The sequence below is a fragment of the Leptinotarsa decemlineata genome, unplaced genomic scaffold (genome assembly GCF_025532065.1).
Source record: "Leptinotarsa decemlineata unplaced genomic scaffold, Ldec_3_MD MMD2_tig00002974_RagTag_RagTag, whole genome shotgun sequence".
Lineage (NCBI taxonomy): Eukaryota > Metazoa > Arthropoda > Insecta > Coleoptera > Chrysomelidae > Leptinotarsa > Leptinotarsa decemlineata.
The window spans coordinates 4,742,595-4,770,223 of NW_027412578.1; the positions used below are offsets into that span (position 1 = coordinate 4,742,595).

Here is a 27,629-nt window from a genome sequence, read left to right on the forward strand (position 1 = left end):
TAAGTTTTCCGTATTCACGATTATAATATTATAAAGTTGTATTCCACTCATTTTAAATAGTTTCTGGAACCCTATCGCGGCGCATGCACAAAGACATTTTGATTACATTCAAACTTAATTTGTTTAATAACTTCACTGAAATTATATATAAAATATTGAATTATACTTCTTTTTTCATATAAATGAAGTCAGATTGCAATTATTGAAACTAATTGTTAAGGCTTACCTAACCTATTAAAAACTTATACTTCATTTTTTCAACCTCACCATTCGTAATATTTACATGAACGCCCAAAACACTCCATAATCCATTCCACTTGAGTTTACGACAGTAAAGCTCGTAAGCAAGTGAAACGGGAATTACTGCCGTCGTGAGCGTAATCGTTGTGAACGCTTAGTGGAACGCACTATAATTCAAGTCGCCTTGTAAACGGTACTTGTAACTTGGATGTGTATAGAACGATAACCCTATTTGTATGTTCTTCAACGATATATCAACTGTGCGTTCCACTAAGCACTCACAACGATCAAAATGCTTCTTTAGCTGTTCCACACAACGACCGCGGTCGTTGTGGTCGCGGCGAAAACGTCACTCATGACGTCATTACCTTCGTTCACGGCAAGCTCACAACAACCCATCTGAAGAGATGAGACAAAGTTGACGTTGAGAATATTTCGGAGCAATTATTTAAATTATTTTTGAAATATGGCATTCAAAGCTTGATAATGGAGACAAAAAAATAGGAGAAGCATACATTTATAGTACATACATATGTAAATTTAGAGTGTTATACATCTTTAGCTGAGTCGGTAATACGGTATTGTATAATAGCTCGAAGTGGAACATTTCATAGTACAATGACTTGCATGCAAACAGTGCAAAACACTTTGGTCCAAAACTCCACAATATGCTCAAATTGAAAAAAAAAGTATACCTCGATCAAAATGCAACAGTGTTTAACAATATCCCCACAAAACTGACACAAATTTATCATATCACACGAAAATTTCAAGGAGTATTCATTCATGGAATACCCGTTTTCACTCCTTCCTTTGGTCCATTGAATTTATACCTTCTCTCTCTAATATATTATATAACCTACAATATGAAAACTTTTTGTTTTGTTTTCTATGGTCGTAAGGATTCATTCAAATGGAGAGAATAGACACAATACAAGCATGTTCTGTGCTTAGGTAAAATTCTCAACTTTTTTATGAATGCAAAATAACACATAAAATAGGTAAATTATCTGATATGAATAATTAACTGAATTGAATAAATTTAAATAATCTAGATGTGCAATTAGACATGACATTTTCGAAATATGTAATAGAAAATCATGTACCTGAAATGACATGATTTCTTCATCTGAATAAAGATGATTTATACTCTCATAATCAATAATACGTGACCTAACTTTTCAGTTTCCACGATTTTAATTTTGTGAAATTGCATTCAACTCTCCATCTGAACTAGTCTCTGGACATTGTTTAAGGGAGCTATATTTCGACGTATTAACAAATATTATATTTACATAAAATACATTTTGATTACATTCAAACTTCTTTGAACTTCTACTTTATTGTTTCAACCTACCATTTGTAATATTTACATGAACGCCCAAAACGCTTCATGATCCATTCCACTCGGGTCTACGACAGTAACGCTTGCAAACAAGTGGAACCCGAAAAACTGCGGTCATGAACGTGATGGTTGTGAACGCCTAATGAAACGCATACTCAGTGTTTTATTAATATTAACATATATTTTATGTAGTGCTCGTGTAGTTGACGATAATATGCTTTATTGTCCTAAAAACATCGGATCTTATTGACAAAGCTGCAAAATTCACTTTAGTCACCACGCAACCATATATACAATACACATATTCATACAAATATAGTAACAACATCATAATAAAATGGCTCAAATACAGAGTAAACATAAATCTGCACAAATATAGCCATGCATTTAACAATTTTACCCAGGTACATACAATACATACAGATAGTGAACAGCAGTGGCGGATTTACCAGCAGGCTGAATAGGCTTGAGCCTAAGGGCGGCAGATTTTTGGGGCGGCAAATTTTGGGAACGATTTTTTGCTAAATCATGGAAATCAAAAAGATTTTGGCATGACGGTTTTCTGATTTCTTACAGATAGAAGTCTGCAACAAATTTTACGGATGACTCTCCTCCTCTCAAAAATTATTTGAGTCAGAGAAGTTTTTCTTGTCTGAAAAGGGTGAAAAATTATCTGAGATCGGCCTTGAGCTAAGGAAAACTGAACGCCCTTTCTCTTTGTTGCATAGAGTCAGAGTTTATGAACAAGAATACTTATGACGGTATCATCGATAATTTTGCCAACAGAAGTTATTGCAACGAGCTTTTTATAACTTGACTGAGGTGATTTTTTCAACTGTTAGGAAGCGCAAAAAAGAATATTTAAAATAATGTAGGGCATGACAATTTTAGAGACAAGGGCAGCAAAAATTATACAGCCTACACCTTGAACATTTCTAAATGCACCACTGCTGAACAGAGATATTACACATTAAAGAAACAATACTGGAAAAATTTGAATTATTAAAAATGCAGTGTACCATACTTTGTCAATATATTAAAAATACAGTTGATGAAATAAATTATAGAAAAATCATAGAACTCTTCTTAAACTATAAAAGCTATAATATGGTCTACCACATAATAAACCTTTTACTGATTTTTCCGAAATTTACAGTTATACTCTACAATTTTAATATAGCCAGGTAAGTGATTAATCATCTCAGGGCCATTATTATTTAGGTTTGACTAGAGTAGAGTAAGGAATGCTGGATTCTATTTGTGATATTATTTGTCATCAGAAACATCTAATTTCAGTTTATATTTAGATTCAAAGAAGCCCTGGTGTTTGAACTAATTCGCTTGTGCCTTATCAAAATCTCTCGATGCGAGAAATAAGACGCCCAACTTTGTACACATGTTGATAGATGGAACAATAATATTTTTCAAATGTAATAACTCCCTGCGCTACCTAGAAGGCATCATGGCATTACGGGGGCTATATAAAAGACATTGTAGAATAGTATCGTGTACCAGTAACTGATGAAGCTAATGTGTAGCGAAACATGTTTCGGATAAAATACTGTTAGAAAATTCTATAATTATTATCATGGATAATGTTATCAATTTTCTACAAGTGATGGGTCAGAGTATTCAAATTTCAAAAGTATTTCGGGAGCGTTTTTTATTTATCTTTGTAAATAGTGGTGTGGTATGGCTGAAAATATAGAGAACTTGTGGCAAATAAATATATAAAAAATATGTTTTCAAAAAAAAGCATTCTGTCACGTATCAACACTAGTTACTGTTCTTTTTTTCCCAAAAATAATCTTCATCAGGAAAAAGAATAACACGTCATTTGCCATAGGGCATCCTAATTTTTCTACATCGGATAAAAGTTAAAAGTGTCGGATGGATTTGCACCAATCAGAGAACTTTCGGATCACCGGAAGATGAAGCTGTGGAAATCCAGTATAAAGGGTAGACGTTTTGCCTGATACGCGACAGGATTCGCCGCAATAATGACATTGACACCTAAGTAATTAAGAAGAAGTAGAACAGATAAATTCGTTGTGGTTTGCTCAAGTTTCGCCGTTTCGCGTTTCCTGCTTGTAACTACCGTTTTGCTGTTTTTAGGAATGTCGCCAGGTCGCCATTGTTGTTCAATGAATAACTAAAAAAGTGATTGTTCACAATTTACCAATTAATTTCTTCCTTCCAACGCGATTTACAGACGTTGTTCGTACCAGTTTCAGAACTATGACTCCTATAAGCAAGTGTATAAATACTGAAATTAGTGTTCAAAGTGGTGCAATGTTGGATGAGTAGTTCCTATTAGCAAGCTTCGTAATAAACCGTTTCGTAAGCTTCTGTTTGTCACGTGGGAGTGTGCCGTTTTTCACCATCCAGGACCGATCTATCGTACTAATTAACGAAATAGTGTTTATTCTACGGGTGTATTCAAATATTTGATTGTGTAGTACTTCCGTCATCGATATATCCTTTAATAATTGGCTTAAATTCACGTTTGTTTTTGTTATGGAATTGGCCGGTGGTTAAATAGCCGCATCTTTATTTTGAAAGTTAGTTTTTTCGGCGGGTAAAGAAGGCTGGTCATTTCAAAACATAATTTGATAAATGTTGATTGACATGGTGAAGTTGAAATCAGAAAACACTGGATGAATGGGATTGCGTACGGCCTCGCTGAGGCATACCCATGCGGAGGTCATGGCCCCAGCTCTAACAGAAACGGTTCAAACGCAGAATTTTGACTTGCCACCAAAGTCTTGTTTAGAACCAGACTTTCCAAAAAATAGTTACATTAAAAATAAATACTTCAATAACTTTGCTCCATATTTGAAGGATGATGCATTCAAAAAATCTTCAGTGATCTCTGAAACAACAATCTCGCTGCGTAAGTTTCGCAACAAATCGAGTAGTGCCTCGGATAACTTTACCGGTTCAAACTTCACTATAATGAATTTTAGTCCATCATCTATGGGCGACCAAGAAAACAAGATGGGACTCCAAAAGACAGATTTGAATGATTGTAAAGATAAGAACTCTTGTGATATGCAAAATTTACTGAATAACTTGAGTTCTGTCCTACCAGAAACTGATGCCGTGAGTTCAACAGGAGACTTGGGAAATAATGTTGAAGATATAATGCAAGTAATTAAATCTATAGAAGGAAATGAACGATTGAATAGTAGTAATGATCTGAATAGTGAAGGTGAGGAAATATTCACCCTGGATACTGCCGAGTTAACCAATAACCTGTCTTCATTTGAAAAAGAACTGCTCGAAAATGTAGATGTAATGGATATGTCAATTGAGGACCAACAGGATGAGCTCGATACGGCAGTCAGACAGAAAGAATCTCAAGCTAACGAAGTATTGCTGGCACTGCAAAAGAAACATGCAAAAGAACAGAGGAGGTTGGACTTTTTGAAAAGGAGGGTCTTCAAGTTGCAGTCTAGATTGTTGGGGCAGCATGTGGCTAGTGAAATCGCTGGAGTGTTTGAAAATGTTCATCGAAATCTAAAAAAACCTAAGGAAGTTTTGGAAGGGCAACCTGCACTGTTACCAACGTTATGTAATGAAACCAAGAACCAACTTAAACCCATGTCTTACAGTTCAGCAAAAACATTAGTTAGGAAATTAGAAATGAGTGCAAACTTGCAAGCTAATACCATTGCCAGACAAAAGACTGCTCCCAAATACTTTGGATCAGGCTCCATTGAAATTCCTATGCCAAGGAATAGTGCTGGAACAATCAGTATTACTCCCTGGTCTGTTGAAACCAAAAATGAACTGCAAAAAGTGGCTAGACAATTAAAAACCCAAACCCACTTGACGCAAAAGTATGTTGATTCTGAAGCTACTGAAAGTAGCTCAGGAGGTGAGAGCTGTGATGAAATGCAAACTTATAACAACCCCCATCAGCAGTACCTCAGTGTGTGAGTATTTTTGTTTTTCTTTCCTTTATATTTATAGTCGTAGGGCTGTATTTTGTAATGAATATTTTCATAGTTGATAGCCAGAAGGTACATTTTGGAAAATGCAACTCTGATAACTCCATAGAGAACTACATCAACTTTCTGTCACACTGACATTTTGTAAACGTTTTCCCAGTCAACCATAAAAATGAACAATTGTCCTATTCCAAAGGTTACTTGTAATACTTGTTACTTGTAGCTTATATTTCAACATTGAATTAAATGTGCCTGACAACACCATTTTTGATCCTTTTGAAGTTACACAAACTTAGTCCACTTTTACATGACCATATAACATTGCTATAACAATTGAGGTTCTAATATCCATTCTCAGAGAAGTATTTACACAGATTAAGCATATGGCATATCTAAACATCTATTTTTATAAAATACTTTCCTAACTATCATAGTTGCTCAATTGAGTTAACGTGATAGTGAGAATAGTTTCTTTCTGGAACCATATTATTTTAATGTTTGCAGGGTGATGCCATATATTTAGTTGCTCCAGAAATTCTTACTATTCTTTTGCTTAAATGAAACAAAAAATTTCTATATTGTTTGTAAAATGTCAGATTTAATGAAATTAGTGTTTATACAGGAATTAACCTTGGTTTTAGTAACATTGGTTGTTATAAATCCACCTTTAGGATGCTGTGTACAAGTTCTCTTCATAAGGTTCATATCTAAGGTTATTCATAATGAGGTTCATATTCTAAATATTATTGCATTTATCAATGAATTGACTTTTATTATTATTATTATAACATGAACATAAAACTTATACGCTCTGCCATTTTGGTCAACCAAAAAATATTATTTTACAGAAATTGGCAGGATTTATTTCCTCATTGAGGGTAAAAGTAATAATTAAATATTAATGTTTTCATTATGGAAGTATATTATTTAACATAAATATGATAAATTCGTAAGTAGTTGACCCCTGATGAAAATATCTAATGAACCTATTATTTGAAATATAAATTAAGTTGAGACTAGATGTTTTTCAAGGATATTTTTAATATGCACCAAGTAATGAGATTCAATTGTTGAGAATTTATGATGTAGTAAGAGATGATTGTCTTCTTTAATTCTTCAAAAAGTATACTCTTGCAAAAAGTGGTGAGTTGTGACAATTTATATTTGAAACCTATTGTTGAAGGTAATTATTCATTATTCACTTTATCCAATTATTATGGGGATTAAATGAATAAATCTCTTTTGATCCAAATGTGTTATCCCTTAAAATGGTTTCTTGAGTTAATTTTATCATACTTGCCATCATGGCTCATTTCAACTTATATACACTGTGCATCTGAGCAATGGACTGCTCTAAAACATTACCTAGTGCATGTGATCTCCCAGACAAGGCTGCTTGTACAGTCACATTAAGGAATTACCTTTTTTTTTTTTAATATTCGGCTGGGTATAGGAAAATTTTTTTGGGCAGTGTAGAGACACAAATTGTCAGATTTTTCATCTGTATCAGTACTTGACATTTTAAAAATTTCAAACTTTAAGATACCGTATATGTACACACCACAGGCGTTGAAACATAACTGATTACTCCGACACTGTAACAATGAATTCCGCCAGTCGATTGCAGTTAAATCTGATTGGCCAGTGGAAGCAGGCTATCTTTGTTTGGGTTGCTTTGTTTGTTGGATGGGTATAATTCAGATGTTTTGGATAGAAAATAATTATTTATAACTGGGCAAGTAATAGTGATTGGTTTATCAGCAAAATTATTAAATACTTTAATTTTACAATTCTTAGAAAGTCATCACCATAATGAAAATAAATTCGAATCATCATACACCACTTTTTTTAACACTGCTAATTTTGAAGTAATTTGTTTTCCTTCTATAGTGTAGAATATAAAGAGTAACACCAAAAAAAGGTTTATAAAAATTTCTCTCTTGCTTGGGGAACATTTCCTAAATTTCATCTTTAAAAAATGTTATATCATTATAGGAAAATTGAAAATAAAAATACATTAACGCATCTGGGTAACTTTTTCTTCACAATCTTATATCAAGATTTGACACCGGTTTCATTATTAAAGTAATAATAAAAGATGAAGTTGAAGTTTTGTCTTTGAACTAGTAGTACCTGATAAATCACAAGAAATTATTTGTAAATATATGAGGGATCTCAAAGACAGTATGGTACAAGTCAGCTGACAAAAAAAATTGCCGCAAAATATATTTTTTTATTGAGATTACCATCAGAAAAATGAACAAGAGAGAATTATTTTCATTGGATTCAAATCACTGGTGATTAAAAACAGACTTGGAAAGTTCGGAGAAGCCAATCTCCAATCAACAATATTGTTATAAAGTTCATTCTCATAAATCTCAAAATGTTTACCAATCGATTCCTGGCAGTAATAAAGTCTTTCTTCAATTCAATTCCTTGAGGTATGAAATGTTCCTGGGGTAATATCGTTGCAAGCACCACTCTTTCTCATCCACGAGTTCTAAAAGAACTGGGGTTTTCTAGATGTGTCATATCAGATGATCTAGTGGGCCCGTCTAAGGAACCACGTCAGCCTATCTATCGATATCGATACTTGAAAAATCATATGAGTTTTCAACATATGTTTCAGAAGATGAGATTCTTCCTAATTACGTACAGGCTGGTTCAAAAGTGACCAGATGACAATTTTCCAAACCGGCGGATAGGCAAACATAGTTCTTCAGAATGGCCCGCTAGATCACCCAATATAATGCCATTACATTTTTTTGTGAGGATTCGGGATATCTGATGTATTTTTTACACAACCACAGTCTAGCTTATGGATAGAATAATTGGTGCTCCTAACGAAATTACCCCAGAAACATTCTATAATGTAAAAAATGAATTTTTAAACAAACTTCATTACTGTCAGGAAGTGAGTGGTTAACATCAAGCATTAAGCAGGATTGAGTTTTGAGAAAAATTTTCTTGCAATCGAAACGAATATGAAACTAGAAATTATTCAGGAAGACTGATCTGATTTACAAAAATAAGACCATGTTTGATAGAGACATGAAATGGCTATCAAACGAGGTATGACAAGACCCCCTTTTCTATTCTAAAAAAGTTGATAGCTTCCTCTCGGATATGAGTGCAACACTATTGTCTGTCTCATCGAAAAGTACTAAAAATTATTCCTTCATACATAAATTATGTTTGGCCTTGATATCTTGTCCCCTTCAAAAGTTGAATCTCCTTTACTTCCAGTCTCTTGTATAAGTAGTAGTATGGTGTCATTTTTTATCACTAATGAAAACATTATAGAGTTTGTTGTTGTATTGTTGTTTGTTGTTGTATTGTTGAATTCATATTTAAATAGGGTTAGGGATTATTGACAAGATTTAATAAATACCTTCATTGGATTGGATGAGTTATTTAGGAACAGTTAATAAGTAAGACGGGAGGTACAGAGTTGCAGGTTCAAGTCAGGGAAATGGTGATTCAATTGATAATTCCTGAGAATTTTTGGTGGGAGAAGAGTAAGTTTGTTTCTTTTTACTTTTGCATTACTCGATTGGGGAACAAACTGAAAATATTCAGACACCACTATTAAGAGATGTTTTCATTTTTTTTTTGTTATTTTTATTCAATTAATTTTATTTTGTAAAAACATTGTACTTCAAAGGTTTTTCTCATTAATAAATGTTGAATCTCATCGATGGTAAGTGTGTATTTGCTTCCAGAGTTTCACCTAAAAGATTGTGTTGTCATAAATAATTTAGGTAGGTTTTCAAGTTTGAAAGTTATAATTTTTTTCATTTTAAGTTATATGAATTTATACAATTCATGAAGATTTTTGGTGTTACCTTTTTATTTATTTGATTATTCAAGATAGCAGTCATATTTGTTTATATGTTTGTATGCAGTAGGAGCGAAGTCACGAGAGACTTTGGGGGCAAGGCCCCAAACATTTTTGGGCGAATATTCTACTTTGAAATAACCAGCTAACTAATAACCAATGACTACCAAGCAGAAATAATCTGTCAACAAAACTCGGCCTTGTTGCAATAGTGTTGGTATTAGTACCTGAATAGTAACCCAATCTACTCTTAGCTCTTGCGCTGAAGATGAATGTCAATAAAAAGGACCGTGCAATTTTACACTCTTATCCACTTTCACAGTTCATGCATAAATGCAATTTATAGGAATGACTAAATAATGAAGGATTATTTGGGAAACAAGTTGTATTTTTTAAGTGTGTAACATTAAGATAGTTGAAATTTTGATGAGTTATCATTGTGTATACTGAACTTTAATATCAGGTTAATATCCCTTTTTCTTTTTTGATGAGCCTAAATTGTCTGTAATAATGAAGAAATCAGTCCCCCAGCAAATAACCTTCAATTTCGCCCATGGTATGCAATACTTCAAATCTAATGACTAAGAGAAATTTATCATTTTAGGCTTGATATGATTTTTATGAGTATGTTTGCATTTCAGACAAAAAAGGGCCTTTTGGAAATATGCAAAGGAACGAGGATTGATAGCAGCTCGGTGGACCTGGATTCAAGCCCAGATATCAGATTTGGAGTACCGCATACGTCAGCACACGGATTGGCACAAACAGATCCGAGCGAATAAAGTTGCTGTAAAGTTAGGTGGCTCCAGTCCCCCATGTACCCCTTTGCTGCAAACTCCCCAGACTACAATCAATGGATATTGTGGCCAGTTGCCGGGCAGTTCCCCCATCTCAAAGACGGAGGACGGTGCCAAAGCTGAAAGTTCCGATTTAGACTATCAATGTGCCAGGACTAGACCACTTGTGATACACAAAAAAAGAAAGCTTCTGCAAGTTTCAGGGCTGCACGCGGTGTCGAGAAAGGCCGCGAGGCCCAGCACGATCCGGTGCGGGTGTGTTCCTTTATCTGTTCCGTGTGCGGTATGTACTGGAAGAACGGATCCGACCCATCCGAGAGACCCACCAGATACGATGAGCAAATCTGAGAAAGTATCTCTATTGGATCCAAGTTTTCATCCAGTATTCTCAATGCCTGAAGGTATGAAATTGTCTGTTTTTATCTATTTCGTGTTTAGTGTTCTGTTGGAATGCACCATGAAGCTTTTATCGGAATGGACTATTAATAATTCGTACCAAAAGAGTTTAGACAGCCTTGAGTGGTTGCGATTAACCAAACGGCCTGTTTGTGGAGACCTACTTATCGAGTGATAGGACTGAGAAATCTCATCTTTACAAGTGTTTGTGAGAAATGGCAATTTTCTATGTATGAATGGACCCATTATATTCAATTTAAGTATCAGTCTGAATGATGATGATTTGTCATTTTTATTTAGCGGAATTTAAGGAAGGTATTTCGAGTACAGAAATCTGAGTTTTGTTGTTGATGTATAAATTATTCCAGCTGGAAAAATTGACAAATTCCTCAACATTTCCTTTCTTTTTTTCAAAATCTTTTTGAAAGATACCCATTTTGAATTTATGAAGTAGCGAGTTCAATGGATTTTCTATTTCATTGAATTGTGGAGTTTATCTGTTCTTTCCCATTTTTCTTTGTTAGGTAATTTAGACAATGTTGGTTCCAACAAATTTTGAGAGCAAAATATAATTCAGACAGATTTCTTACAAGTTTCACTCTATTCATTTTTACTTCAATCAGGTTGAATCATTCATTGTTAATAACATAGATTATATACGGGTTATCGATAGTAAAGGTATGGTTTATTTTTCATACTCCAATCTACCTTTCTATACATTATCATAAGTAGATGAATAAAAATATTTTGAAAAAATTTTGGTTTATTATTTGCGATACCTGCCATAATAAATTTTGATTTTGTATATTTGCATATTCCTGATATCATCAATATTATAAAAATATTGGTGCATATATTATGTACAGTAGTTGTAAATTAGTTGTAGTAATGAGATACTCAATTTGGAATTTTACAAGAAGCTTTTCCTTATACCATTTAAAGTTGAAAAAGTATAGAAGGAATGAAATGAATGAAAAATCAATATATTAACTGAAATAGATTGATTTATTTTTTTTTAGGACTTCTGTAATTTCAAAACAAAAAGTAGAAAGTCAAAAAGTTTCTTTTTCCAAAGAAGAATACTTTCTTTTCAATAACAATCAGAAAGTTCCATCAAAAGTTTCTTGTAATTTTCAGGGTCAAATACCTCTAATCTGCTAATTATTTGACCCTCGTTTCATATTGATTACACATATGTGTTTATTTTCTTGTGTTTTTAAATATTTGGTTGATGAATTTCGTTTTGGAATTCATGTTTCATATGTAGATAGCCTAATTATCGGAAATAATTTGATAAAGTTACCAGTTTTGCGAGAGCTGCAAATTGTGATAAGCTTTATTTAGTTACTATAAAGTTTGTAAATATTAGGTCACTGATAGTACGCTAGCATCAGCAGTTGAATCATTGAAAAAATTGGGAACCTTTGGGGAGGTTCAAAGGCATTTAAATTAGTGATGGCAGATGTGTCACTCAACAGTTGTATGATGTGTTGATATCCTGAAAAAATAATAAGATTTGTCATTTTTCACAAAATTATTTTCCTTCAGAAACATTCATCAGTTGTGACTGGTTGATTAAACAACACATAGTAAAATTGTCAATAGTGGGCAATAGTAACCTAAAATTAATGCAGTTCAATTCAACAAAATGTTTTTAGTGGTTGGGTTCTATTAGCTTAACACCAAACTAGCAGAACTCACAATATCTCCGTTAATTGAAGATCAAAAAACTCTGAATTGAGTACAAAATTAGCCTAGAATTATAAATTGAAAATAAATATAAAAATTCAAAGTGGTTTTACTAGCTTAACAAGGGTTAATTTTTTGTAAAAGATTTGATAATTTGTATTTGGTCTTTATTTCGTACAACTTGCGACTTCAAGACTGAGTGCATAAATCTACCCCAACAATTATAATTCTCAAGTAAAAATCACGAAATTATGAAAAGAAACAACTCACATTTTTTCGTCTGACAGCAAATGGCTTTTGAAGTTTTGGTTTTGAACAACTAGATAGTAATTTTAAAAATAACTTTGTTTCATCAATAAGGTTAAAAAATAAAAATCGGAAATGAATATCTATTTGAAATTTACACATCATTATGTTACAGGTAAGACATTGTACTAGATATTATAATAACCAATCAGACATGCATGACTACAATGAGATCTGAAAGTAAACGTAGATTTATGGTGTCTGATTCAAGTGATAATTCTGAGTCTTCATTTAATTGTTTTTGAAGATGAAAAACTTCTACAAAGAAAATACTGAATATTAATCTTTTATAATTCCACAGATACTTCTCAGAAGATTCACTTTGAGGCTGTGATGAAAACTCAGGAATGGCAGCAGAGAAGTACTCGTATGAAATCTTTCAAGGTTTTCTCGAAATCTGAAAGGGCGGAGGCTAGATCTCTAGAACACAGAACAAGGAAAATAGATCATCGAAAGAAGTACGGCCGAATGCTTAAACCAAGCACCATCACAGCTTTATCTGCAAGTGAGTTTTTTTTTTTCATTGAAGATTTTTGTTTCAGGAGGAGTTTTTCTTCCAGTTTGTGTCTGAGAGTTACTTCTTTGCATGATCTACACATCTATGTATAGAGTTACTTCTTTCAAAATTGATTGCTTGCTTCCTTTATTTGGAAGATTCCCACATTTTTCTGTATCAATATGTAGTAGAAAGTCAAAAACTTTCTTTCTCAAAAATTTTTGTTATTATTAGTTTAGAATAGGTCAATCTGACAGTCACATAACTTCATGGGGTAAATATTCAAAGTTCGTTTGAATTTTCTCTATTATTTTTTAAAATACTTACTTTACTTGATAATAATCTTTGCAATTTCATTTGGTAATGTATATTGCAGTTATTGAATAGACAGGTCCAACAAAAGGGTTCCTCCTTTTTTCAATTTTCGTAATTTTTTTGGGGAATGGTTTTGGCTTTCTACTTCTCGATCTTTATACAAAAAAGTGGGAATCTTTCAAAGCAAGGAAGAACTAACTTTTAAAACAATTAATTAGGGATCTGTTCAATGCCTCAATAAAGTTTGTAAAAAAAAATCAGTCCCGACCCAGCCTTTCTTGAAATTGATGACATTGGACTATTGAATTAATAATTTCTTGAATGTCTGTACAATAGATATAGTATTATCTTTCCTATTTTCCCTTTGTCTTACTCTAAAATTAATAACGAGAAGATTTGGATTATAATAGTGACCTGCTAACAACTTGAACAGAAACAATAAGTATGTTTGGATTTGCCTATTTTCCAAATTTGTCAAATGGAGGATTGAACGGATGTCATTGTAGTTGTAATGTCCCACTTGAAAACCCATTTTGTAAGCAACAGTCCTCAAGAATTTATTCTGAAGGAGATCACACAATAGATGCATATTCTGAGTTCAATCTTATCAGTTAACAATACAAAATTCTCATTGTATTAACAGAGAAGTCTTTAACCTCAATGGCTGCCACAGACAAATAAAACTATGAATACAACTGAAAAATTGACAGTTGGTATCTATAAACCCATGAAATTAAAAAATTCCCTTTATTTTTTCAATATACCTTGTACTTACTGAACCAAAACCACATTACCAGGTTTCAGAAACTATAAAACCGCTCTATGCGTGTCATTTTGTCATGTAACAGACCCACTCCCTTCAAATCTATGTTGAATAGTTTAGGATAGCTACCAATTAAATAATATTTATTATACGAAACTCTTGATTTTCATTTACTTTATAAAATATTATAATTTTAAACTTCACCATTGAACGTTACCCAATCAGATCAGGATGAAATGTTCGTATTCTTCTAGTAAGGACTCTCAATTTTGTCTTTGTTAAAGAAGACAAGATTTTCAATGATGCAACCTCAGAAATAAAAGATACAGATCATGTTGATCATTACGAAAAAATGTTAAAAAACCTTTTGATGGGAGAAAGCAATAAGATTTGACGTTTGTTTTATGAAGATATCATCTATATTTATTCGTTATGAGGCTTAAAATGTTATTTCAGAAATTCTTATGTATTTTAGAGTCTTTTTGACTTTGAAAGTGAATGTATGTGTTGTATTTTTAAGTATTTTATCAATTTTCAACATCTTAAAATTGTCACTAACTGTACATTAGTTTTTGACTAAATAAAGTATTTTAAAGGATTTGAATTGAAATAATACCGAATTTTTGGCATAAAAATAACAAAACATGTAATTCACATAGATTCATTTTTATATTTTCATTTTTATATTTTTACTGGCAAAAAATAAATTTTTCACCAATGTTGCATTAATTCCAAAATTATAAGACTATGGCTCTTGATGACATTCTCAAATTATTATTTGAAGTGAAACAACAAGTAGGGTGTCATTAAAAACTATTATTCATTTGGTAATATGTCCACTAATTTTGTTTTTGGTTCTATAATTGAAAACATTTTTACAAAGATCTATACTGAAAGGTTTATCATGTTCCTAATTCACCTTTTCATTTTTCAGAAATTAGAAATAAGATCAGAGGAAGGAAGCCTGGCAGACATCCTCTGAATAAGATACATCGGAAAAGACATAACATTGCCAAAGAGACTGAAACCTTTTCAAACTCCCCTGCAGCAGACTGTGCAGACGAAGAGATAGATTCTATCGGGACCAGTAGCAATGCTGGTCCTCATTCCTTCGAGTCGCCAAGTTCTTCGCCCTTGCTTCACATGCACTCGATTAGCGGGTACAAAAAGAATAATCGGGCGCTGTCATATGATATTGATAACATCGTCATACCTTATAGCGTCGCTGCGTCAACCAGAGTTGAGAAGCTACCGTACAAAGAAATATTAACTCCAAAGTAGGCATATATTTACTTTCATTATTATTTTCAGAAGAAACATGTTGATAATATTGTTTTTAATTATTAGTATTATACTTGGTCAATTGAAATAGGATTTCTAACTGTAAAAAAATTCAAAATTGTGCAATTAGAATTTTATCTGGTTCCATACTCACCCCAATAAGAGATGTTTTCATTGGAATGGTTGTCTATTCATGAATTCCTTTTTAATCAAGCTCTCATTTTCATTCATAAATTAAAATTTGAAAATGCAACACCATATTAACAAAAAGAATACTTTTAGATACCATATCACAAAATAGCCAATGGTTACAGTTTTCTCCAACGGTCTGAATACAACAACATACTCCCTGGTGACATATGAACTGCATATATTTGAGGTCAAACTGAGAAAAAGTTTTTGCTTGGTGACTGGAATCCACATAATAACATAATGTTTGAATTATCGACTATTAGTACATACTTTCGCATCAATCAATTTTTGACTGTATTGTGAAGAGATTTCTCTATTTTTTTGTTTTTGCTCAATGCTCTAGAGATAGGGGACATCATTAACTACTTGGATAATAAAAAATTCTCTTTAATTTGGTTGCATACCTGTCTACTTATTAGTAAATCGGGTAATACATCATTTGAATTGAAAATCATTTCAAAATATTGCTAAATTTTGACCAATGTTTGAAGGTGGGAAAAATCTTTAATGAATAATCATAATCCAATGTTTTAGCTTCCTATCCTTTCAAAAATTTCAGAAAGAGCTAAACACGAAATATTCACAATATTTGTATATCCGTTCATCTTTGACATTATCAAGTTTTGACATTATCAAGTTCAGCCACCAAGCAGAGCATTTGAATATGGAAAGTGGGATCTTGCTGAAATGAAATAATGTCGAAGACGAGCAGATATACATCCGGGATGACACTTCAGCATGTATACATCTGGGATGACACTTCAGCATGTGATACCATCCGTGAAGAATAAGCATTATTTGTTATTTTCTTTTATTACCTCCATGAACATCTATGTTGTTTGGAATTATTAATTTTACAAAAAGTGTAGTATATTTTATCTTTTGACTGTTATATAACTGTTTTTTTTTTGCAAAATACTTTTACTTGACAATTACTTTGAATTTTTATCTTGAATAGGTGGAGAATTGCAGAATCTGAAGCTGCTGCTGAATTTGAAACAAAGAATAATGGAGCTGTTAAAGAACCTAATCAGGACAGTGATGTGAGTATACAATTGTTTCTTTGCAAACAATCAAGTGAGATTGGTATTGGTATGGTTACTTGGTATTGATCATTACTCTCTAACTTCAATATTAGAGTCAGACAAAATCAAAATTGTTTTGGTTTCCACTACAAATTTTTCAAAAACTTGTAATCGAATTGGAACATCAAGTAATTTTCAACAAACTGCTGTTGATTTTTGATGGACAAGTGAAAAGTTCAAAAATAAAAAACCTGATTCAGAAGCTGGTCTCAAAACATATTTTCAAAATATTCTGCCAGGCTGTAATGAACTTTTGAGAGCAATAGTTATGTTGCACGATTACAAAAGGCCTTGAGGGTTACTATACTTTTCAATTTGATTGGTGAGTGAATGAAAATATTTCAAAAGTCAGGCATTTTATTTGCAAGAATTTTTAATCTAATATATAAGTCAAAAAGATGCTTTTATTTTATTTTTGTAATGTACATGTATGTATCTATTTATATTTTATATATAGCCTAGTGCTCACATTTGACTAGTCTGATAAAATTTTATAAGTGTTATGTCATGCAATGCAATTGTAAAATTTTAAATGATGAATAAATTCTATTCTATATAGATTGAGACATAACGGGTGGGTGAATGGTGTATAAAGTAATAGAATGCAACGAAGGGTTCTAAACCGTACGAATTTTGTGTGCAATTATGGGACGGTATTTATGATGGGCCATGGTTTATTCTGTGTACTGTTTGTTGTGAATTTCACGTTCAAATTTGAATTCTATAGAGCTCTCTTCTTTTGCAAATAAGGCTTACTGTCTCCAAAAAAATGCAATATACAGTTAGTTATTTATTATGAGTAAATAAGAGTTTGCAATACAGTAGTTGTACCTAGTTTGTTGGTGATGGCATAAGAGCTTGATTGTTGCAAGTTTTTTGTTCAGGTATTTTATATAATCATCAAATTCCCAAATATTTTGCAGCTGGTTTTTTCTCTATGCTGCGAGTTTGAAAGAAAAAATTTTGTGCAAAGTATTATTTTTTATTTCATTACAGTTGTTGTATATTTCAAATTTTATTGTTCAGAACTTCATAATTTCTACCACACAAATAGTCTCACAATATGTCACTTATTTAATTCGCCACTTCAAGACATTAATCGCTCTAGTAGTTGCTTATACTGTCACCGTTAACTGATATGTTGGGTCAATATTCCCAAAAACCTTGATTGTTTTAAAAATATTGGATATACTAGAAAGGTTATCTTTATGCGTTCCCTGTAACTAAAAATTTGTATTTAGAATGAGTCAGTGGATAAATACTTTGGTATTAACACCACCCATTTTAATAGTAGTTCAAAAATCAATCAAAATATACTGTGTCTTTAAATTTTCTTATTTTCAAAGTCTACAAAGTAAAAATACAAAAGACACTTAGAAATATAAGACATGAAAACAACAAAATAAAAATGCAAATTTAGTTATGATGAAGTCACATTTACAAAATAACATTAGAATTGAAAAAGAAAAAGCATCAACAAATTTTTACAGTTTTGCAAAAATACTTCGTTTATATAAAATTTTGCAACATTTGTTTTTTTTCAGATTGAGGATCTGTCCGAAGAATCTGTGATCAATCGACATGATAGATGCGAATACGAGGAGAAGAAGCGTTTTCTCAGCTACTTAAAAATGCCCACAGGCTACGGCCGCACCCGTGTCCACAAGAGAACGGACAGCCGAGCAGAATCAAGTGGGGCCAACACTCCTGATCCAATGTCCCCACACAATATCGACCCAATGGAAAATACAACTTCTCCCATGACCTCTCCCCCCGCCACTCCGCTCTCCCTACACCAAGATGAATCTTCGTTACCTGCCCCTCTTCCTTCCTTACCTTCGATCGCAGTTATGAGGCGGAGGACCATGTCTCAGTCGAGATTTGCTAAGGATAAGGATGTCAAGGATGAGGCGCAACCACCTGCGCAAGATGTTGTGGAGGTGAGTAACAAAATTGAATTCATTACACATATTATACCAGACAATTTTTTATAAATTTATTTTATTTATTTATTTATCTAGCAGTCACCACCCAATATACAAACATGTTTTTTCAATGGTGTACGTAAATAGTAAGCTTTCGACTGCATTGATTTTATCTTGAGAAAAATGTTGAATTAGTACAGCAGTCCCTGTAAGGGTATCTAAGGGATCTGTTCTTGGGCCAATAATTTTCCTACTCTTTAGGAATGATCATCCAGACCATTTGACCACTGGAAAAGTCATCATGCTTGCAGACGATACAAAAATCACAGTATGTGGAGTGTTCTAAAAGTACATAACTCTTACTGAAATGGAATTATGGCACCAAATGAGTCGTTTGATTTTTAAATAAGGATAAAATCATTTACTTTTACGATATAAAGTTCGCCAATAACTTGGTACTTGGATAGACTGATCTCGGATTTACTTTGGCAGTAAATAATGGATGAATGCATTTTATTCAGAAACCTAATATACAGTATACACACAACAGCTGAAGGCGAGCGATTGCGTTGGTATAGACTCTACCAACTAAATTACTATTGGATTACGATAAGCCCCATTGCCGGTCAGGGTTGTACCTATAATTAGTTTTAATTAGGGTAGCAAATGGAACATGACTTCTTTGTAATTTCTTTTCATTTTTTATTTAGTATTACAGGTAGTAGTACAGTTCATTTATCTTCACTGCTGCTTGTGCTGATATCGTCATTTTAATTTTTAATCACTGGATTTACCTCTGTTTGAACATCTGTGAATGTTACATTTTTCCAATATTTCCGCTCTATATCTACTACATATCGGCAACCACTCTTTCAATGGTTCTTATTGAAATACCTAATAAAAAAAAAAAGATTTGTGTTGAAATAGTTATTTTTTAAATTTATTTAATGTTACCTGTAGCGAGATATGTTTTATTTTTCATATTTGATAACGTATCCGACTCACATTTAACACTTTGAAAATAATAGAACACTTTAAAAATTATTTCACGTGCCTTACTCACAAATTATTCAGACAACGCAGGCTGGTAATCACGTTTGGCGCTTGCTGTATATACATAAGAAAATCTTTATGTAAAACTCCATAATATTGGCACACAAGGAAATGCGCTGAACTGGCTGAAAACAATATGTCAGTATCACTAATGATAATTATAATACCAAAAAGTTATATGCATACGATTATGTGGAAATTAATCTTAATATGGAATCCATCTCTGCATATGATCATTTCACACTATATGCAATGATACATCACTGGTTATATCAGATAAAATAGATCAAAATCTACAAACCAAAGGTAACTTAATGCTGTATTTGGTTTGAGAAACATTCCCTAAATTTAAATAATCAAAAACACACTTATTGAGATTTCATGCTAGACAAAAAGAAATAGCCAGTTTCAACTTGAAAATTGAAGATGAAATTTCTCCGTGAAATTTTCAGCTGTATACTTGGATGAATTTCTCAGCTGGAAAACTAATTGTGGAACAATTGTCAAAACTGAATTCCATGAATAATCTTCTTAGAAACCTTCGTTATATTTTAGAAATAGCTGATTATGCTGGAAATTGCTCAGGTCGAATCTTGTCTTCGGTATGGTAATAATTAGCGATGTGGCGAGTACGTTTTTACTCTAGCCAGACTCGATCCCTACTTTAGAACTTGCCTACTCGAATACCAATTTATTTTGATTCGAGTATGCCGGACTCGATTCCGATACTCGAGTCAAGAAGAATCGATTCAAACTCGCTAACTCGATTCTATTTATGCGAGTGCAAATGACTCGAGTCTCGTATTCGAATTTGGTCAACTCGCTCGTACAAGCATTGCCAACCGTACTATTTAAATTGTATTTATACGACCTTTTTGGCTTTGGTACAATCTACAGTCGCCAGCACGTCAAGCTATACAAATCTGTCAAATTTCTGTAATCAATTTTGAACTTCATAGCAAAATAATAAGGTTGGTTTCCGTTTGGGAAAATTTTACAGTTTGTGGTAACTTGCAAAATATACGCTCTTTTCAGATATTATGTTCTATTTTTTTTTGTGTATCTCCATAGAACTCCTATGCTCTATATTTTTATTCAATGTTTATAATTATCTTTCTTTAAAAATTATTGATTTACTTATATTGGGTCATTATGCTTAACCTAATCTACATGCTGTTTGAAGTTAACTCCTTTTCATTTTTCCCTTTTGTTCTAAAATAGGACTCTAGTTTTGGACTAGAATTTTCAGACTCGAATTCTGGACTGGAATTTCTAGACTCTAGTCCAGCCAGACTTGGGTCAATATTGGAATACCAAACATAGAATTGGAGTACTGGTCTCGAATCAGGGAATCGAGTCATGATTCAAATACCACATGAACTGACTCTAGTGGACTCAATCCATCAAAATAGCGACTCGGCACATCACTAGTATTAATCTCTGAGGAGCATCCTCCTCATGCAAAGATGTGTTTGTCTCCCAGAAAAAGATAAGATGTATAGCAGAAGTCTTAAAAAATACAAGCTGTGATACCCTTTTTTTTAAATTTTGAAATACTAACGTTACCATGCTTGTATATTCGAATTATGTGTTTTTATATATGATGACTAACTGTTTCATAAGAAATGAAAGTGCATTCTAATAAGACTTTCATGTCAGAGCATACTACTTAAAACTGAAGAAACATCATTAGAAAACTCGACCTGTACAAAATTTTTAGGGGTCCACTTGGATCAAAAACTCACATGGAACGATCATGTTGAACATACATCCTCAAAACTGAGCTCATATTGCTTCATTATTAGAAACTTGCGTAACACAGTGTCAATGGAAGTACTGAAACTACTATATTTTGGCCTTATTCAGTCATGCCTGTCATATGGTCTGATTTTCTGGGGAAAAGCCCATAATAGTGGTCAATTATTTATCACTCAAAAAAAAATTATAAGGTGCATGCTGAATTTATCTAGCAAAACATCTTGTAAAAACCACTTTGTTGAGCTGGGTATTATGTCATTACCAAGCTTGTACATTTACTCAATAATTGTTCACATCATAAATAAACATAACTCTCTTAAAACAAGAAAGGATGTTCACAATCATAATACGCGGCAGAAGGACACCATCAATTTATGTTTCTCTAGATTATCAATCGGACAGGAGAATCCCAATTATATAGGAATCAAATGCTACAATAAAATATGTGAAATTAAGAAATTTAGAGAACTCAGCATAAGTTTATCTAAAAATTATCTGAAAAAGTTTTTAGTACAGAAATGCTATTATTCAGTTCAGGAGTTTTTGAATGAAAATTTTGACTCGGACCACATGAAACAGTAGTCTATTGATTCAAATTTTTAATAAATAATCCTAATTAGTATTGATAAACTTATATTTCATTTATTAATTTTTAAAGTGTGTACATGTACCTATTTATTTATATTAATTTATTTTATTTTATGACCAAAAAGTGAAATTGTAATATTATTATATCCTATTTATTAGTGACGATTCCCATAATGTATGGTACTTGTATTGTAACATTCAGTGGAAAATAAATTGTCTTGTCTTGTCTTGTCTTGTCTTGTCATATTGTGAAAATGCACTGACAACTCCCCCAATGTAATAGGACTTGGATTATTTGTTCCCCCTTGAACTAAAAAAAAACTAGTTTTTTCCACAGCTTCAAAATTACACTTGTCTTTCCTACTGGAAAAAAAATATTACTTCTTACAGGAAATAATAGAATAATAAAATAAAAATTTCCTTTCAGTTTGTGTTTGAAAGTTACTTCTTTGCATGATCTACACATCCATGTATAGAGTTACTTATTTTCAAATTGATTAATCCTTCCTTTCTTTGGAAGATTCTCTCATCCATTTTTTTGTATCAGATGGAGTAGTAGAAAGCCAAAAACTTTCTTTCCCAAAAAACATTAATAATAATAAAGGTTAGACCTCTCCAATCCTTAGCTTGCTCACGTTTTGACATTTGAGGTAGTTGATGGAACCTTGGGAAATAGCATGTTTTTTCACCTTATAATATACATTCTCTGAACAACAATGCATCTCTCAATCTATAAAAGTGGAGTTTGTGAAGCAAAACTTCATGACGTATATAGTTGAATACTTTTAATAGTTCTTAAAACACTACTGCCTTGCTTAATGTTCCATTCATGATATTTCAATTAGGTGAATGTTGTTTCAGGTGGCACCCTACGATAGAAGGGAGTTCCCCATCGGTGATGAAACATATGAAAAGATGCTTGAGCATATGCCCGAGAATCATCAGTTCCAAACTAATGCTCATTCGCAGGATTCGGCAGAATATGAGGGAGCAGCTGGTTACATGGATCGAAAAGTCGATTCTCCCGATAGCGAGTCTACAGAGTCCGCTATTGGAGAAGGAGAAGAAGATCCCAATGATCCCGAATGGATAGATATGGAGGGGATCAACAGGGATCGTTATAAAAGATAGAATATATTACTTGTTTAGGACCTGATTATATGGTAAGTGTAGTTGAAAAATTATTTATTTATGGACACTTTGCAACAGACCAAGTTCCGTTAAGGAAATAACAATACTGAACAAGGTATACTTGTTGAAACAAATAAAAATAATTCATGACTATACCATAAAAAAGTTGGGTCATTGGCCAACATCGAGAACGGAATATTCTGTTTTAGTATTTTTGTAATAAAATGCAACCTGTATGTATTTGTGCGTTTTATGAACCTACCTACTTTATCGAATGACTATGGTAAAACTTGAACAATAATGAAATTTACATAGACTTGATGGAAAAAAATCAAAATCGAATTTGTGCTAATGTGGGGTTTCCAACTACCTTGAATTGAGGGTTTTGAATAATATATTCATAATCTCACAGTGATTTTATGTACAGAAAAACTATTCCTTGTCTCTTATTTTATTGATTTAATCAGACCAAAAACAGCTCTTTACTTTGATTCCAGTGCAGTACTTCATTTGAGGATTGTCTATTTCAATGAAACTCTTTATTAATATAAACAATGGGAATCTGTTAATATTGCAACGAGTCTGAAACTGACGAAGATGATTATCATTATATGTGACAGGTGTAGATACATTGTTTATTATTTATGAACTATGACAGCCCTAAAACTATTGCCGATGCTTTTGCTGTACATTTCAAAAAGATCATTTGATACAGGGATTTTTCCAGGTGTTTGGAAAAAATCTTTCCTTTCTCCAGTATTCAAAAGTGGAAACAGAAATGATATTCAGAATTACAGGGGTATCACGAAAATTTCTTGTATTCCCAAAGTATTTGAATCTTTAATTACGGATGAAATATTCAATAATTTCAAACACGTCATAATAGAAGAACAACATGGATTCTACAAGGGAAGGTCTACTGCCACCAATTTGGCTGTCTATCAAAACTTCATCACAAATAAGCTTGAGCAAGGGTTCCAAGTTGATGTTATCTACACGGACCTTGCTAAAGCCTTCGATTCAGTTTGTCATGAACTATTAATTTTAAAACTTAATAATCTTGGAATAACGGGCAGATACTTGAAATTTATTGAATCCTACCTTTCCGGTAGATCGCAGAATGTGAGGATAGCTGACAGTGTGTCAGAAACAATTCATGTAACTTCAGGGGTTCAGCAAGGTTCGCACATTGGTCCTATATTATTTCTACTCTTTATTAATGATGTTAAATCAGTGTTTAAACACTGTAATATCTCTCTGTATGCGGACGACCTTAAATTTTTCAAAACAGTGCAATCTACCAATGATATTGAATGTATACAGAATGACCTAGATAGCTTTTGTACCTACTGTAATACTAATTGTCTAAAAGTTAACATTAAGAAATGTAATGTGTTGAGATTTTATAGAATGAGACAGCCTGTCATTGGAAACTACTCCATTAATGATGCAACTCTTCAAACTGTCAAAAGCTTATGCGATTTGGGAATTACTTTCGATAAAGATCTAAGCTTTATTGATCATATCAATAATATCTGTAATAAAGCATTCAGAATGCTCGGATTCATCAAAAGGAATACCCGGCATATTACAGAATATGATGCTATAAAGACATTATACTTTTCACTGGTTCGGAGTATTTTGGAATATAATAGTGTAATTTGGTGTCCTCTTTATTCTTGTCATAAAGAGAGGCTTGAAAAAGTGCAAAATCGCTTTTCTAAATATATAATTTGGAAACTTGGCCTACCCTACTATGGATTTACCTCGCAAATGAGGCTGTCGGTATTAGATTTATTATCACTTGAGGACAGACGTAAACTTGCAATGGTTCTATTCCTTCATAAAATAATAAACTTCCACTACAATTGTTCACCTATTTTAGATAACCTTTGCCTTTCTGTCAACTCAAGATCCTTAAGAAGCAATCGCATTTTTTCATTTGGGTTGCGATTCCACAAGACTAACTATGGCCCGATGGCAATAAGTTGTAGGCTTCAAAAAAATTTCAATATATACTTTTCAGAACTTGATCTTTTTCATTTGTCATATTTAAAATTAAAAAAAAATGGCAATTAGACGACTTCATCAAGAGATTGTTCATTAAACTTCTGAATAGTCGTTTATTATTTCTTTTAATAATGATAACTTATTCTAGTATTCGTACATGTCTTTTTTTTTTGAATTTGAACTTAATGCACTATTTGACAAATGAAAATGCAAGGTAACATTCAGAAGTGCACCTGCCGTTCTTAAAAAAAAAAGAACTTTAGAGAAAGTAATAGAATATATAAATGTTGAAGTGAGTAATATAATAAAAATATGTGGATATAATGAAGGCTAAAATTTAAAAAATTACTCATAAGATATTAACACTCCTTTCACTCTTATAGAAAATAATAAAAAACTGGAAGGTGAAGTTGATAATAAAAAATCGGGTGCTCCAATTAATGGTGAAATGTCTCGAAAATGGGAGACAATGAAATCATTTGTGAAATGATAGATAGGCAACAGAGAGCATTTGATATAATTATAATCAATGATAAATGCAACGCATTTATGAATAAACAGACAGCGCTGTTTTGTCCCTCCGTAAGTCTCATTAGTAGTGCTAGGCTGAGCCACAAATGCGCTGCTGGACTCAACTGTTCTTGAAGAACAAGCTTGAGTAAGTAAGGTCAGTGACATCTCCCTTTACGAAGACGCCATCTATGGCATCAACAGAGAACTCAATTTTATATATGTATATAGTTAAGTACCTGAGTGTCCGATCTATGTTATACTGTGTTATTATTGTTTTATATAATTTTCATGTTTTTTATTTATGACATGTCTTATATCATGTAAATGATCGAAAAGACGAGTAAAGTTATTATTATTATCCCCGAATATAAAAGATACATGATATTTCCCAAGGCGATCAGTTGCGAAGCCAAGCTACGAGATTCGTCCTCTGCCTTTCACTGCAGCTTCCACTGCAATGCAACTAGTGGAAAACCAGAGTCCAAATATAACGCAGACAGCGCTTTTTCGACCCGCCATACAGAGGATCCCATATTAATCAACAGTTTTTAACGAATATGTATTTCATCTTTGAAGATGTAATAATGAGAATATGTTCAGATAATTAGAAACGGTTTTATATTGTGATGTGTATTGGTCAAAGCAGTGGATTACTCCAGCCGAATTGGCACATACCACCTCGTGTGTCTTTAGGGTAAATTTTGGTTCCGCATCAGTCTGGGATTTAGTGTCCTTTCCATATATTTAACCTTCCCTGACAGATGTGTCTCTTCAAATTTCAAAGTTATAATGTTCCTTCTACCTCTAATTTGGACCACTTGTTGAAATGCTACTATGGTCAGTTTGGCTAAGTTAATCAATTGGTTTTGTTTTTTTTGCATGTCAATGAGCATGAAAAATGCTACTTTTTAAATGATTCACTATTTACTAATCTGGATCAACTTGTAAGAGAAGTTTCCTCATTAAGAGTTGCCTAAATATAAAAGTAAACTATAAAAAAAATATTTCTTGAATGTGACTTTAAATATAAAAATATCTTTTTTTATTGCAGGTTTAAAACTATCCCAGTGAGAATGATGGGCTCTGATTTGAAGTTTATCTGATATTATTTGAAACTGTCAGTTAGAGCACGAGACCCCATCAAAAAAGTTTGTAATTATTTTGACTTTTTTTATGGAGTTTATTATACAGGTACATTACTAGTATTGTGTAGTATTGACATTACTTTGCTTGCAGAATTAGTTCTGATCTGCGGCATTTAATTTTGTTAACTGTGAAAATTGTTGAAAATTAAATTGGTACTCTTCATAAGAGTAATATGTATCATAAGATAGTGTTATTGTATTTGTTATTTTGGTTAAACTAATTTTACATAATCTACCACAAAGTTTCCTGTATAATGTTATATCTTGTAAATTATATTGAATAAATAAGTGAAAAGAAAACATTATTTATTTTTAAAACATTAAATGTTGGCAAGAAATTTCAAGTTACCCGCACCTATCTAGTTGGTACATGAATTTTTATATCTGAATATGTTTTAATATTACATGATACAAATAAATTGTAACTCATTGATCGTTTGTTTTACTCTGCTTTTTATTTTTTCACTGAAAATCCAACACGCATAATTCTAGATTAATCAAAACTGGGGAATTATTTTCTTATTTTTTTGTCACTCTCCCAAGGCTGTTGTGTGAAAAAGTTCAGTCTGAACAGTTTGAATGTATCTTTATAAATAAACTGTGATACTTCCAAAGGGAGCAAGAATTGCTATTTTCGATAGCATTTTTAAGTGCAGATTTGAGATTTATCTCACACTGCCTTTGAAATAATGTGTGGTAGTGAGTCTATATCTTATATACGAATATCTCAGAAAAAAAATTTTTTCACAAACTTTTTTTGTGTGAGTAAAGAGCCAAAAGCCCTGTCTGTGAATTTAGCGAAATGAAAAA

General features: G+C 32.5%; 1 protein-coding gene across 1 annotated transcript; it reads left to right on the forward strand.

The window, feature by feature from the left end:
- Positions 1-3,620: 3,620 nt before the first annotated feature.
- On the forward strand, positions 3,621-27,252 carry nsl1 (non-specific lethal 1). Its single transcript, XM_074177312.1, has 8 exons — positions 3,621-5,523; positions 10,018-10,574; positions 12,866-13,069; positions 15,073-15,415; positions 16,570-16,654; positions 18,241-18,636; positions 22,882-23,183; positions 26,726-27,252. The coding sequence occupies exons 1-7, from the start codon at positions 4,247-4,249 to the stop codon at positions 23,149-23,151; spliced, it is 3,132 nt and encodes a 1,043-aa protein (XP_074033413.1). The 5' UTR covers positions 3,621-4,246; the 3' UTR covers positions 23,152-23,183; positions 26,726-27,252.
- Positions 27,253-27,629: the final 377 nt, after the last annotated feature.

Bases quoted from the DNA above. Each gene is read 5' to 3' on its own strand.
- nsl1 (XM_074177312.1), top strand. From the start codon at position 4,247: ATGGGATTGCGTACGGCCTCGCTGAGGCATACCCATGCGGAGGTCATG. The intron at 13,070-15,072 runs GTGAGTTTTTTT...TTCATTTTTCAG, and splicing joins CATCACAGCTTTATCTGCAA to AAATTAGAAATAAGATCAGA. The intron at 16,655-18,240 runs GTGAGTATACAA...GTTTTTTTTCAG, and splicing joins AACCTAATCAGGACAGTGAT to ATTGAGGATCTGTCCGAAGA.